Source organism: Octodon degus, unplaced genomic scaffold (assembly GCF_000260255.1).
Source record: "Octodon degus isolate 3935 unplaced genomic scaffold, OctDeg1.0 scaffold00165, whole genome shotgun sequence".
NCBI lineage: Eukaryota > Metazoa > Chordata > Mammalia > Rodentia > Octodontidae > Octodon > Octodon degus.
This window is the reverse complement of record NW_004524741.1, coordinates 4,460,489-4,476,002: the sequence shown is the minus strand read 5'-3', so window position 1 is coordinate 4,476,002 and position 15,514 is coordinate 4,460,489. Positions and strand designations below refer to the sequence as shown.

General features: G+C 38.9%; 1 protein-coding gene across 1 annotated transcript in view; it reads right to left on the bottom strand.

Annotated features, from left to right (window-relative positions):
- Window positions 1-12,340, bottom strand: part of Ca13 (carbonic anhydrase 13) — a 32,097-nt gene extending 19,757 nt beyond the window's left edge. The window contains exons 1-3 of the mRNA XM_004643090.2: window positions 12,247-12,340; window positions 7,127-7,324; window positions 1,329-1,447 (exon numbers count right to left, since the gene is read on the bottom strand). Of these exons, the coding sequence (XP_004643147.1) occupies window positions 1,329-1,447; window positions 7,127-7,324; window positions 12,247-12,283 (354 nt within the window). The 5' untranslated portion in view covers window positions 12,284-12,340. The remainder of the gene's footprint in view (window positions 1-1,328; window positions 1,448-7,126; window positions 7,325-12,246) is intronic.
- Between the last annotated feature and the right edge of the window lie 3,174 nt (window positions 12,341-15,514).

The window sequence follows — 15,514 nt, the reverse complement described above, 5'->3', positions numbered from 1 at the left end:
AAGAAGAAGAAGAAGAAGAAGAAGAAGAAGAAGAAGAAGAAAAAAAAGAATGTGATCAATTTTCCTGTGCTGTGAAGGAAAGTGATCCAAAGCAGCCAGTGTTTAATCTCTACTGAGCCTGGAGGTTTAAACATTTAAATTCAGAAGTTTAGAAAGAAAACATGAAGACTATTCAACAGATGAAACCAAACAGATGAGATGCAGGCATCTCACATTCTACCTTCTTGGAATCCTCTGCCCACCACCACAGAATGGCTGTGTGCACCCATTTCATCCTCTACCCTGAAGACAAGGTAGGTCCCAGACCCTAAGGTACACTTGGCCTCAGACAAGAGGGACTTAGCTGGCAAAACAGACATTGTACAGGGAGAACTTCAAAGGGTGGGTGTACATGTTGGTGGGCAAAGAAACTAGAAACAAGCTCTGCTTGCTGGGTTCTGCGGCATGAGAAAATGAAAATTTGCACTCACCTGGGAACATGTCTGTCTTGCCTATATGCCTACATGCTGAGTTCATTTCACTTGAGTAGTTTGGTTGAGTCACGCAATAATTGAATTTCATCTCACGGTAAGTTGAGTATTATTAATATTTAATCATATTAAAATTTGAGGCATATTAAGATTTGTCCTTTCACCAGACGATTAGTAAAAGTAGAGTATTACTAATGAATATAATTATACCCCAAAAAGAGCAAGTTACCAGTCAAAATGAAACAAGTCAATGAATGCTTTATTTTGTGTTGTGTTTTCTCAGTGATCTGAATAACAGGCATTTCATTGCATATCTGTAGTTGTAAAGGTACTGAAGGGTTTAGCAAAGTTCAAGCCTTTGTATTTTTCCCTAAGTAGAACGTTACCATTTATTATCATTTACTTAATATGGGTTTTACAGATTTATGTAGTTTTGTCTGGATCAAATATGTCCACAGTTGGACCTAAGGCAAGTATTTATTTCTTTCCCTTTTCACTGGCTTTTCAAGAAATAAAACAGGTAAAATTTGAATTTCAAACTTGATGTCCGACAGTCCAAGGTTTAAATCTATCTCATCATGGCCTACCTGGATACCTCAATTGTTCCAATTCTTTAGTTCATTCATTTCTAAAATGGGAACACATACCTGGCAACTCTCAGGGCTAGATTAAAGCTTAGCAGGGCCATATTTGAGCCTCTCATATCAACAACTGATACTGGACGGATACAACTCTTTCAGATGCAAAACATTTAATTGGTTCAGAATCTATCTGGGTTCAAGAGAGTTTTGCTCTAGGTCCCTTAAATCTCACCACTTAAGAAAACCCCGAATCCTCAAGAAGCATGTGGAAGCTTACCTCCGCGGCATACCTCACTCCGTCCACCATGTGCTCAGAACCGTGGTCATCAGCTGCCCCCCAGTGAAGGTGGAACTGTCGTAACCGGTAGCTCCCAGTGAGAGGACCCCCACACAGAACTGAACACAGCACATTTTAAGTGGTTATTAGGAAAACAATTGCACAATCTCTTTATTATTCAACCCACTCATGTCCTCCAAGGAAGTTTTAACAAATGTGTTATTTAATTTTCTGACGGGAATGCAATTTCAAGTAAAAGAGAAGTAGATGTGCAACACTTCTAAGGTTTGGAGGGTCCATAATGTAGATTTTTATGGAAAATTACAACAAGCAGAAGAGACTAGGAATTTTGAAAGATAATATAATTGCTGTTAAAGTGAGCCTCTGTGAATAAGGATAAGCCATGTTGAGAGGCCTAGGGGGACTTTGGTAGGCAGGCCAGCCAGTGCTTCAGTTCCAGGGCCCAGGTGTCAGCAATCAGAAGACCAGAGCTTAGTGAGGCATGGTGGTGCACACCTGTAATTTCAGCACTCCTAGGAGCCTGGGGCAGGAGGATCACAATTTCAATCTCAGCCTGGAAAATTTAGTGACTTGGTGAGCCCTGACTTAATGGGGATAAAGCTCAGTCCAAAGGCTCTGAGTTCAATCCCCAGGACCAAAAAAAAAAAAAAAAAGAAAGAAAGAAAGAAAAAGAAAAAGAAAGAAAGAAAGAAAGAAAGAAAGAAAGAAAGAAAGAAAGAAGTCAGAAGTTCACATTCTCTGTTAACAACTTGCATGGTCTTGGACAAAATCTATCTTCTAAACTTTAGCTTCTATGTCTAAAAAGTGGAGCAAGTAATGGCACTTTCTCTAGCATTTCCATGAAAATGAAAAATTAAATCATATGGCCTCCAAATTGGTTAATAATAATCCACCTTATATAAGAAAAATTAGGCTACAGATTTCCTTAGACTTAAAAATGGCCACTTTCAAAGTACTCTGCAAAGTAAAAGAAGAAACCCACTTCGATCAGACACAAGGACTTGTCCTACATTAATTTGTTAAAACAGAATGATTTCACTATATCTTCTCCCACAGGGCAGTGCCTGTAGGAGCAGAGATCGATTCCCTACTATCTCCACCAGTTAGCGCAGTAACCATTTCAGAAGATGAACAAATGAATAAAATATGTGTCTTTAAGCAGTTTCAACATGATCGTCAGATAAGTTCATTTAAAAGGTACATTTCCCTAGGACACATCCCTAATCTGTATCGATTGAGAGTGGAAGAACTTCTAAAGAAAATCAGCAGCTTATGATATTTTTTTCGTTTGCAAAACCTGAGCAGAATTATAACATTGTTCTTGGGTTTAAAAAAAAAAAAAAGATTAAAAAGCTTGAGAAATTAATGTGGAATTGACTTTGGGAGAAGATGTAAGCAAGCTGACTCTGGGTAAAGAGATACAAAACACACACTGTTAAGGAGCCAGCCAAGAAGAATGGCTGATCTCTGGATGGCCTGCTCTGAGTCCGGCGCGCTGTCAGATTAGCATGCGTTCTGCTTAGTTAAGCAACAGGCTGTCTTACGTGTTCCATATGTAAACTGCACATTTAAGGGTGTCAAGTAAAATGTCCCACTTGGGATTATGACTGTGATTAACTGTAAAGTGGATCATTCCCTGAAAGAGGTGCTCTTCCAAAAATACACATGGTAAGGAAAAGTAAATTAATATATCAAACTGTGACAGCAACTATGAGATGGCCTATGACAAAACACCTAGACTGCAGTGCCAAGCTAATAATGTTAGAGACATTTTTTTTTTTTTCTTGGCGAAACTGGGGATTGAACTCAGGCCCTTGTGCTTGCCAGGCAAGTGCTTATTCTACTGAGCTATCTCCCCGGCCCCCCAAAAAATTATTTTTAATGAAAGTTATTTCATGTTTTCAAGTGTTGATAGTCAACCTAATTTCCAACCTCGTTAATAAATATTGTCTCCATTTTATGCTTAATAACAAGGGATCATTTCTCCAAAGTCATACTTGACATATATGATCTGTTTACTCTTTCATTCACAATATCTTAAAAAAGGCTATTTCAAATGATATTTGTGTATAAGAGTTACACAGAGATTAAGAAAGCAGAGTTAAATTTCATAAAAATCTAGTCACAACTATTATCAACAGGGAGCCTTTAGCTCAGTGGAAAGAGGACAGTCCTGAGATAGGACAAGCCTAGGATGACTTAGGAGCCAGAGCAGGGGTGGCACAACCAGTTGGGTGAAGTCCTCAAAGATGTGACATCCTAAATCCAGAAATACCAGTAGCTGGGGCATGAACTGTCTTGCCTTTCCTCATTGGATTATGATTTCCTTCACCAGACTATTTCCTATACAGTATTCAGTAAACGATTTCCTGTATCTTCCTAAAGAATTTTACATCCACCTACTCCCTTTTATAACACTATGAGAATTCTGAAGTGGTTATCTTCTGGTTAACCATGGGGTGTGCCCCTGCCAAGAAAAGCAAACCCTCAAAGGATTAGGGGAAAGATTTCACTGTGATGTGTTGACTGGCATATTCAGAGTTACTTCTGGTCAAGAACAGGGAGTTAGACTTTGTGGAGATGAGAAAGGCTTCTGGGAATGGGGGAAGATTGGAAGGAGGGGAGGGGGAGATAAACTAAAAAGGATCAAAGTCTGATATCATATGCACTCATGCCCCAGAACAAACACACAGTATTTATTATGCATCACAAACAAAAGACGTACCAGTAAAACATTCTCCTAAAAAAAGTATGGCTTCTTTACAAAATGGAGACTGTCCTATTCAAATGAGTTTACTAGATAACATATCATGTCTGCATCTTGTTCTCTGAATAATTAACACGAAAAAAACAATATGCAACGTATTAATTATAGCAACTGTCCTACTAACCTGTTTTGAAACTTTCATATTTTATCTTTTTTCTCATTAAGATGAATAAAAATAAATAAGTTTACTAGTTTTCAAATTAGATATTAGTTTTAGATAACAGTTTTGGTATCTTTGTGCTTTTTATAGTTTACAAAAAAAATTAAAAAAAAAAAAGAAAAGAAAAATGGGAGGGCCAGTGAGATAGCTCAGTGGACTAAACGCCTGCTTTGGCAAGCTCAGGGACCAGGTTTGATCCCCAGTCCCACATACTGAGCCAGCCCCATCCCCAGGGTGTGTTGAGCCAGCAACCAAGTCCAGGCATGGTGGTGCATGCTTGTAATCCCAGTGCTGGGGAGGCTGAAAATAGGAGGAGCACTATGAGTCCGAGCTGCGTAGTGAGACCCTGCACCAAATACATACATTTTCTTCCACTGTAAGTGTCTATATTTATAAAGAAAAGATTGGAAGTTTTAGATGAGGGACAATCTAATCATTCATTACTCTAAAACTAAAAGTGAGTAGCCCCAGGTTTTTTAAAAATCATTTATTTATTTATTTTGTACAGGGTCTTGCTACACAGCTGGGACTCATAGTGATTCTCCTATCTCATCCTCCCCAGCACTGGGATTACAGGTATGTGCTACCTGGTTTTGGTGGCCAGCTTATAGCGGGCCTGGCACGGCATGTGATACTGGGGATCAAATCCAGATCCTTGTACTTTCCAGGAAGGTGCTTAGACCACTGAGCTATCTGCCAGGCTCGACCTACATTTTTTAATGTCTGAGACATTATACACAGTATCAAACAATAGTTACAGGTACTATAAATGTTGTATTTAGAGGCTTTGGACTACTTTTACAAGGCACTCATGATATTAGCTACATCTAAACACCTGGAGGAAATACAATTGAATATATATAAAAAAACCAGATCCCCCCCTTCCCTTAAAAAAAGTTGAGAACATCATGCATTAATTTCTTTTTATGGATTTTTTATAATGCTCTAATAAAATGTATCACTCTTACAAATTTGATGAATATGACAAAAGAATCTGTCTAGGTTTACAATTTTTGCTAGTAATGGTTCTACATATAGACTGTTTTGAGCTTAATATGTGTATGCAAACTTCCAGCGGACTTTTTAAGTTTAACTACATTTTTTCATTAGGGCATTTTTTCATTTCATTATAAAACATAATTTGTCAAAGCCTTCAAACATCTTCCAAACTATGATTCTGTCTAATCTTTTCTCTCACCTCATCTCATGCAAACATGAGATTTTGGGCAGCATCTAGACTTGGACAGTGTGTATGCTTAAAGAAAATATACTCCAATGTTCATTTTAAGAAAATACTGGGGCCAGGGAGATAGCTCAGTGGAATAAGCGCTTCCCTGGCAAGCACAAGGTCCTGAGTTTGATCCCTGGTACTGCAAAAAAAAAAAAAAAAAAAAAAAAAAAAAAAAAAAAAAAAACCTGTTTTGTTCAAATTAGTTAGAAAATGAACTAATAGGCTATTCTGACTCCTCACAGCAGCACATTCTGTCTTTTATCCTTTCTGCTCTTCGTTCAGCCCAAGTTCACTCTGCAGAACTAGTTTTTCCCTTAGCCCAGCACCCCTCACTGTAGGCACCATTAAAAGATTCAACAAATGAACTAAAGTTTTATTTGATGCCTTCATTTATCTATTTCCATTATTGATTCACACCGTCCCATGGGAAAAAATCAAACAACTTTTACTACAAGTCTAACAAATTAGTAAGGATAGATGTTTCAAATATCCCTTTTAAAAACAAAGCATGTGCTCTTTCTTCTTCAGGTCTACTGTTACAAGAATGTTATTTTAAGAAGTAAAATATCAGATCTATATATTTTAGCCTAAGAAAGATATCCATGTATTCATTTTCAAATATGAAAAAGTTTCAGAGTGAAGTGTTAGTCCAAAATTATTTTAAAAAATAAAAATCAAAACGACATGATATATATGTAGGTATCCATGGCTAAACATTTAAGTACTATGAAAGAATATAGCATTGGTTACATGGGGAGAGATTATAGGGGAAGACTTAATTTTTATCATAATTTTTATATTTTTATTGTAAATATATATCACCTCTGCAATTAAAATAAGAGAATATGATATTTTAAATATATATATATTTTTCAGACTGGTGAGACAGCTCAGCAGACTAAGCAGCTGCTTTGGCAAGCACAGGGGCCAGGGTTCAATCCCTGGCACCACATGCTGCATTGATCCTGCCCCCAGGTGCGCTGATCGAGACCAGGTGTGATGGCACACACCTGTAATCCCAGTGCTGGGGAGGCTGAAAACAGGAGGATCTCTATGAGTCTGACCTATGTTAAACCACCAGCTGGCACCATAGGTTTGCAAATAAACATTAAAATAACTATGACTAAAAATTTTCAAAACCCAAATTAAGAAATACTATTGGGCTGGGGAGATGGCTCAGTGGAATAAGCACTTCCCTGGCAAGCACAAGGGCTGGAGTTCAATCCCCGGTTCCGAAAGAAAGAAAGAAAGAAAGAAAGAAAGAAAGAAAGAAAGAAAGAAAGAAAGAAAGAAAGAAAGAAAGAAAGAGAGAGAGAGACAGACTACTAAGCTTCAAAATTTTCATAGAGATTCATACCAAGTAAAGTTACAGTGTGCTAAAAGCAATTTTAAAATACTATCCATCATACCCTTTTATAAATACTCCTTTGTAGTACTTCAAAGTAATGTATTTGAAGTTCCAAATATATAACTGGACATCTTGATTCATGTGAAGAAAAGAAATATCTTAATTCAGCAAATTCCAAGTTTACTATTAATAAAATACAAAACAAAAAAGAGTAAAGTCTAATTATCCAAATCATTCCCCAAAAAAGTAAAAGAATGAAAGAAATGCCAACCTGATTTGTCTTCTGTGTCGTCAAAGTCAACACTGAAGGAGTGGCCACTGTTGCTGATGATTTTAGCTGAGCTGGGGTCATACTTGATGCTCAGAGGTCGGAGGGAAGAGTCGTATTTCACTTCTTTGGTTTTAATCTCAATAGGAGATTGCTGATCACCATCAGCAACAGGGAAAAATTTATTCCAATGAATAGGACCTTGAGAGTATAAGACCAAGCGAAAAGGACTGCGTTACTTCACTCGGCAAAAACTGAGTGCACAGCACAGTGTCTGAGACTGAAGAAAAATGGCAAAGATGAATAAAATATAATCCTCACTCTCAAGATTTTCACACCTATTTTTTTTAAACAGACCTATTTTTTTTTCTTTGTGGGTATGACCATATGCTTTGTCTTAAATTATTTTCAGAATTAAACTAACTCACCAAAAGAAAAGAGCATGTAAATTGTTATAAAGTATTTTACAGAGGGACCCACTTACCAAACCAAAAACAACAGCACAATTCATCTCTGAAAACAAAGGCATTCAGTCTCAGATCCAGAAATGCGCTCTGGTTGTTCCAGAGGCCAGGTTGACAGGGTTGACAGTCAAAAAGCAGCTAAGAAGCTCAGTATCAGAGAAAGAGTGTCAGTCTAAAGCAATCCTCAGTATTTTTTTCTTCTACCATTCACTGCAATTTTCTGGTGTCACTTAGGCCTCAACGCCACTGTGATGTGCGATCAACACCCCACGGTCATACATGGATCTTTCACACAAGATAATCCACACAAATGGATTACACACCTTGCCATGGCTTGACACAGCAAGATGTGTAATACTGTTAGCTACCTGTAGTGGAATTGGTTGCAAGATACTTCTCTCTCTACATTTCAGAAGGTCCTACAGGGGCTATTTTTATCATTTCTATATTTGAATTCCAATACAAGGGACAACTGTCACCTTAAAGAAAAAATTTCATGAAGTTCACAAAGCAGAGTCCCACAGGCAAACTGAAAAAGGACAAAAAGCTGCCAGTTCCCTTGCCCACCCTCTTGATTTCTCTGAGAGAGTATATTGAGGCTCTGCTTCTCAAAACCAACAGCAAGACTGCACCTTCATGCCTATTCCATCTTTCTAAAGATGTGAAACTCTTTAGTTCTCACTGCTATGCCTACAATTTATGCAGCTATCACCAGATGAGCAGTGTCTAAGAAGGCTGACTAAGGTTTTCCCTACGTCGATAACCCCTTTTTCTAAGCCAGGTACTAATTAAAGCAGCAGAGCAGGACAACTGTTAAACATCTGCTACTAAGGAAAATAAATATATCACCTCTAAAATGCTGCTTTTTAACTCTTCACTCTTGAAAAGGAAAAAGCATACACTGTTTTACATGTATTTAAGCTACAAAAAGTCACAGCAAGGATATCGAACTATGTATTCACTTTTAAGAGTTGTCCAGTTGTGAACCTGACATTGTGGACTTCAAAGCAACTTGAGAATAACATTGTAGAAAAGACACTACTACATTTCCTTATTTCTGCTTTTATTTTTGGGGGGAGAATGATTCGGAGACCATTCTATTCAAATTGGTTTACTTGGTGAGATATCATGTCTGCATCTTGTCCTCTGAATAACTAACATGAAGACAACAATATGTAATGTATTTACTTTTTTGAGTGCACTTTCTGTATACAGTATTGAGCTTTCTACTTCACTGCCGCCAAGTGCGAGTTACCCTAATCAGAATCAGATTGCAAGTCCACAAAGCCCGTGTCACAGCATGCTGTTGGCTTCTTCATGATCACCAAAGATCTTCTTTTCCAACGCTCCTTCCACCAGAGCGCCAGTCCTCCTACCATTCCTAATGCCTTCCAAATGAGCGTTCCCAGTCCTTTACGCATATAATTACTTTTAGAAGTGACAAACCAAACTAAAATAAAAGCAAACCTACTTTGTATCAAATGCCCAATATTATCTATTAGCCACCATACAGGGTTTCTGACTCTTAAAAGCGGTCCCCTTTTGTAAATTTCCCCAAACATTCAGCTTTCAACCCACTTAATATACCTAGTTCTTTTTTTCTTTTGCCAACTCAGCCCACTCTGAAGGTGGGGCTGGTGAGGCATGTGGTGCCCAGGATCAAACCATGGTCCCCTGCCCCTGCCTAAGCTTGTCTAAGCAGGTGCTTTAGACAGCTGAGCCATCTCACCAGCCCCATATACCTAGTTCTTAAGAAGAGACAGTTCCTTGGTTAATTCAGGAACTTCTGAACATCCAAAACATATATAATATCTAATAGACATTATACTAACATCTAATAGATAATATATTATATATCATCTATTATTATATATTATATATTACGTAATATATGAATTATATTGTATGATTTATTATGCAATATCTAAATTATATTGTATAATATATAATTTACATTTCATATTATATTATATTATATATTATATATTATATATAAATTATATAATATAATATAAATTTTCTTGTTTGATTTATTACATAATATACAATTTTATTATGTAATTTTTCATATATAATATATACGTTTTATTATAGACTTTATTATATGTAATAATTTATAAATTATTATATGTAATATATCACACACATACATTCACATTGCCTAATCCAAACTAATACAATACAAAGATCAAAGGTCAGTGGAAGAAGTTCCAGGCTGTGTGAGATAGCAGCCATCCAGGCCTTGGCCTCTTGAGGTTCCTTTTGATCTGTGCTGAAAGCACTAGCCGAAGCTTCTTCCTTCAATCTGCTCAGTCATTGGTTTGGTTAATGTCTAAAGAGATAAAAAGTAATAAAACTTCCCTCATCGGGATGCAAATACATTGCTGCAGAATTTTGCCAACCTTAATCCACTTAAAGGTATGGTCCTGACAAAACTACTGAATCTAAAAGGAAGGAACAGCCTAGCTGAAAAGAAGCTAAAAGGAGGTCCTAGCCAAAATACAAAGTCACTTCTTGGTAATGTCTTTTTGAAATGAACTTTTTAAATTTCTGAAGATGACTTTCATTGCAGCCAATACTTTCTAACCTACTAAAGTTTAATCAATATGTATTGATAGTAATGTTTTTTCCTAAGCTCAGAGAGGATACTATTGGCTCCTAATACTTAAAAAATATATTCCAAGCCATGTTTGATAATATACACTGTGATTACAGTGCTGAGAAGGCTGAGGCAGGGTGATCACAAGTTTAAGGTCATCTTAAACATCTCAGTGAGACTCAGTCTTTTAAAAAAAAAGTTAGGGGCTGGAGAGATAGCTCAGCAGTCAGTCTAAAGCACCTGCTTAGACAAGCTTAGGCAAAGCACAAAGGCCATAGTTCCATCCCCAGCACCACATGCTGTGTCAGCCATGCCCCTAGGGTGAGATGAGCCAACTATAAAAAAAAAAAAAAAAAAAAGGTTGGGGAAATACTTCAGCGGTAAAGCACCCCTGGGGTCTGATCCACAGGACCATAAAAATAAAACAAAGAAAATGGTGCCTGTAGAAAAGAAAATAAAAGTTAATTTTGTTTCTCCAAAACACAAGTTAGAATTTAACAAAATGTAAGGTTAAAATAGCAGCCTGTTAATAAGAAATTCATCTAAATGATATCTTTCATTATTAAAATTCTAAATTTCATCTGTTATCACTTTTAAACTAAGCTGTTCATATTCATAACTTACATTCCTTTCTAATACCTTTTTAATGCCTTGTAAATGAATGTTTCTATTGCTTTACAAATATAATTGTTTTTCTCTTTCTTTCTTTTTTTTTTGTACTTTAGGGAAGGGTCTACAGGGTGTTCAGAGTCTCACCACTAGATCCGACTCTTAGTGATCTGCTTGTTTACAGCCTCCAAAGAGCTGGGATTACAGGTGTGTGCCACCACACCCAGGCTCAATTGCCAGCTCAGTGAGCCCCAGGGGCAGGGGTGATATGGCAGGCCCAAGGATAGAACCCCCAACCCCTGCACCTGCTTGCAGGGGCTTCAATCCACTGAGCTATTTGGCCTACCCTTATAATTGTTTTTAGAAGTGCTAAACCAAATTAAAATCAAACAAGACTAGTTTGTATCAAGTGCCCAATATATTATGTATTAGTCATCACAGACGGCTATGATTAGAAATGGAACTTCTCTTCTTGTTCTCAGGAGGATGAGGCACGAAGACCTCAAGCTCTAAGCCAGCTTGGCATGACCTAAAAACCAACAAAAAGAAAATTGTTTCTTTATGAAAACGAAGTTTTTGTACCATTTTATGTACAGTAATATTTTGCATGCTAATTGAAGTTTTATTACTGTTATTGTTCACAACCCTCAGTTTGAAAGTCATGCACTGTAAAGCTTTCTTGATGTTAGTTTGCAACTACTTTGAATAATCATTACTCAACTGAGTATACAAATAAGAGAAAAAGTTTTACTACTGATCATTTAGGATATATAAAAGACGACTGTCATTACTGTCATGCCTATCAAAAATATAGTTACCATTGCATTGTAATTTCAATAATTCTTTACCAGCCCTCAGTCTCTGCAAGGATGAACGTAAGAAGAGAACAGTGGAGAGGTCCAACAAATAAGTTCACTTCCAGAAAGAAGCCAAGGCCTTGTTCCAACACCCACTAAGAAAATTTTAGTTCTGTTTGGGTTGCCAAGCAGCCAGTTTAATCTTTGGTGTCCATCTGCAACTCATTAGGACTTCTCAAAGGGCTTTGCGATGCTTTTCCATGACCTGCTTCTCCTAAGTGAGCTTACAAGGCGGAAAATGAACTTGTCCCCTTGAGCCAAAATTTGTCATCCTCTTCTCACCTCCAAGCCTTCCGCTGAAGCCGGCTGCTAGCAGGGAAGCTCTGGGCTTTTCAAGAGACGACAAACGAACGCCCAGGAGGGTCTGGGGGCCCGGGACCTCCAGGCCGAGCTCACACCCTGCAAACCGCAGCCCCGCTGCCCACACCCACGAAGACGCGTTCCCCACCCCGCTTCCTGCGCGCGGCTCCCGGGAGCGCTGCTCAAAGAGGAACCGAAAAGTTTCTGGCAAGTTCGAGCGGCGCGTGGGCGGCGGGGTCTCCCTCACCCTGCTCCCCGGGAGCCCCGCGAAGCCCGGGAGCAATGTTCACCTACCGTTGTGCTCGCCGTAGCCCCAGCTGAGCCGCGACATGGTCCGCGGAGGGAGCGCAGGCTGCTTAGGACGCTGCGGCCACCACGAGGAGGAAGCCGCGCGGGGGCGGGCGGCTGAGGGCGGGGACCGCGGGGCAGCCGGCTCGGGGCGAACCGCGAACCCCAGAGCCGGGCGCTGCAGACCGCGGCCTCCAGGGGGCAGGGCGAGCGGGGCCGCGCTTCTCGGGGCTGCGTCCGGGAGCTGCAGTCTCAGGAGCATGGGGACACCGGGAAGGTTTCCTGCGGAGCTCCCCCGCCTTGTGGGGAGCAATCACCCGGGACAGGAAGGCTGCCCGGGCGGCTTCCTGGGAACGCAGGGCGCAGGTTGAGAGCCTGGCGTCGGGGGCGCAGTGATTACAGATGCGCTCAGCTTGGCGGGGACGGGTGCAAACTGCCACTTAGGAATGAGAGCCACTGTTCATTATGGGCTTATCGGGGGGCTGGGGTCTTAGCCACGCTTGTTACGCTTTCACCCTGAGATCCTCTCTGTGTTCCCTTGGGAAAATATTACTCATGCCTCCTGATTAGGAGATAGGAAATAAGGCCTGAGAGAGCGTAACCTTGTCTGGGCCACAGAGCTGATGGAGAGAAGGGATGTGGCCCCAAAGGATCCAGGGCCTGGGCTAGCTCAGCTCTGCAGCCTCCGCTCGCCTAGCACACCAGACAGTGATGCTCAACCCCCAAATCCTGCTGCCCTCCTTCCTCCACAGGGAGAGACAGTTGGGTAACGATATAGATCCAAGAGACATAGATATAGATTCACTATGTGTTTTTATTTTATATGTATCAGATATATATATATATATATATATATATATATGTATATATATATATATAATCTTGAAAAGTTAAGCCAAAGCAAATCTACATAGATTCAAGAATTAGGAACATATCAATTCATTTTATGTATGGATAAAAGAAGTAATGGAAGCTCCACATTGTGTGATCCCGTTTCTCCCGGAGTTCTTGTTGAAGGTTAACTTTCTCAGGTTTTATAAATCCAAGCAACCTCTGCAGGAACCTAATAAGCCTGTTGTCATTAATACGTATAACGTAGCACATCAAGACGAATAGTGCTCTAAGTAAAGGCTAGTTGCTGGTACACAATAGCAGTTGTTGAATAAATGGATACATGAATGGACAAACCAAATTTGTTAAGTAGTTCTAACTAGCAGACTTAAAATTCTTCCCAAACCATTACATTTAGTTTTAAACTACACTGTTCCCTTTGGGTTGTTTTATTTTGTTTTGTTTTGTTTTGTTTTGTTTTGTTTTGTTTTGTTTTGTTTTGTTTTGCCGGAACAGGGGATTGAACTCAGACCCTTGCTTATACTTCTGAGCTGTCTCTCTGGTCCTTCTCCTTTGGTTTAAATGGGTGCAGTCTATCCACTTTCCTAAACTAGCAATTTAGGCAATCAATATAATTAAATTTCCACTCATAGGAGAGAGGCTAGATAATGTGTAGAGAATTGGTATAATGCATTACTATCCAGATAGAAAGAGAAGAATTACTGAGCCTGGGACAAAAACAAGCACAAAAACAAAACCAGTAAAGTTCACATTTGTTTGAGGAAAAAAGAAAGAAAACTTTGTACGTGCATTTGCAACTTTTAGGGGGGAGGGATGTGGTAAGCAGATCACAAATTAACAAAAATGGTTCCTTACAGGGACTGGGTAAGCATGAGATGGAGGGATTGGGGTGAAAGTGAAAACTCTCAAGGTGTCTTTTTGTGCTTTAATCATGAGTGTTTCACTTTTTTAACAAATTAAATCAGAGAAGATTTTTAAGCCTTAAAATTAAATTCAAAGAGCAGCAAAATTATTTGTACACTGAACTGATAATGTAGCCATAACGAAAAAATTAAGTAAGAATTAAACATTTAAGCGCCGGCCAAATAGCTCAGTGGACTAAAAATGCCTGCTTAGGAAGATGTGGCACTAAAAGAGTGATTGAAACTGGGCATGGTGGTGCATGCCTGTAATCCCAGCTCTTGGGAGGCTGAACACAGGCGAATCACTACAAGTCCAATCTACGTAGTGAGACCCTGTAGAGCCTGTAGACCCTAAACTACAATAAATAAATAAATAAATAAATAAATAAATAAAATTTTAACCTGACTATATAATCCATTGAAGAGTACATATTATATTAAGAACAGCATGATAATCTTGAGTTTTACTGGTTGTTTTTATAGAAATACTAGTGTTAAAGTAAAACATAATGTTTTGTTTATATTGTAAAATAGGATAAATGGGGAAATATACTGATGATCTCTAAAATTATGATGTTGATTCTTATTTATATAAAACTGCCAAATGACAGAAACTAAGAAAGAACCTTATGGTATTGAATTGAATATTCTGTTCACTGAAATATACAAACAGCAGTAACAATTCAATGTAAGGACGCTGAAACCTTAATCACAGCCCCATACTTAAAGGCCTTCTTGGAAGGCTCTGTACCCATTTTATATTTGCAATTTTGTATTTCTCCACAATTCCACAATTGTATTTGCTTCAGACACCACAAATTTGGGTGTGCTCCTCACTATGGGACACCCAGCACCAAGATTTTAATTTCTAAACACCATTTCCCACTAGAAGAAACCAGATCTGGGAAAAGTAACTGCTTTCAGATCTAAGGCAGGAGGAAATCAAGATGACTCTAGAACATATATATTTTTATGTCAGGAAGCTAAAAACTAACGGGGTTGTGAAGCACACGTTCACATGCATCTACATGAGCTAGTTTGAAGAAGGTATCACAGCCAAATTTGGAACAGTTTTACCATCAAGAAAGAAAAATGGGACCGGGGAGATAGCTTAGCAGTCTAAACAGCCTCCTGGCAAGTGCAAGGAGCCCAGTTTGATCCCCTGTACCATATGCCATGCTGGCCCCAGCTCCCCAGGCATACTGTGCCAGCGCTGGCCACCAAAACTGGGCATGGTAGTGCACATGTGTAAGCCCAGCACTTGGGAGGCTGAGACAGGAGGAACACTACAAGACTGAGCTGCGCAGCAAGACGCTGTGCCAAATACATCAATCAATCAATCAATCAATGATTTTAAAAAAAGAAAACCTAAATAAATAATTACTTTAAAAAAGAAAAGAAAAATGATTATCATATAGATTTTAACCTCCCATATCTAATATCCAAGTATTCACAATAATACTCAATGAGACAAAATGAGAGTGAGGCAGAGATAGAGGGGGCTTTATGGTAGCCACAAA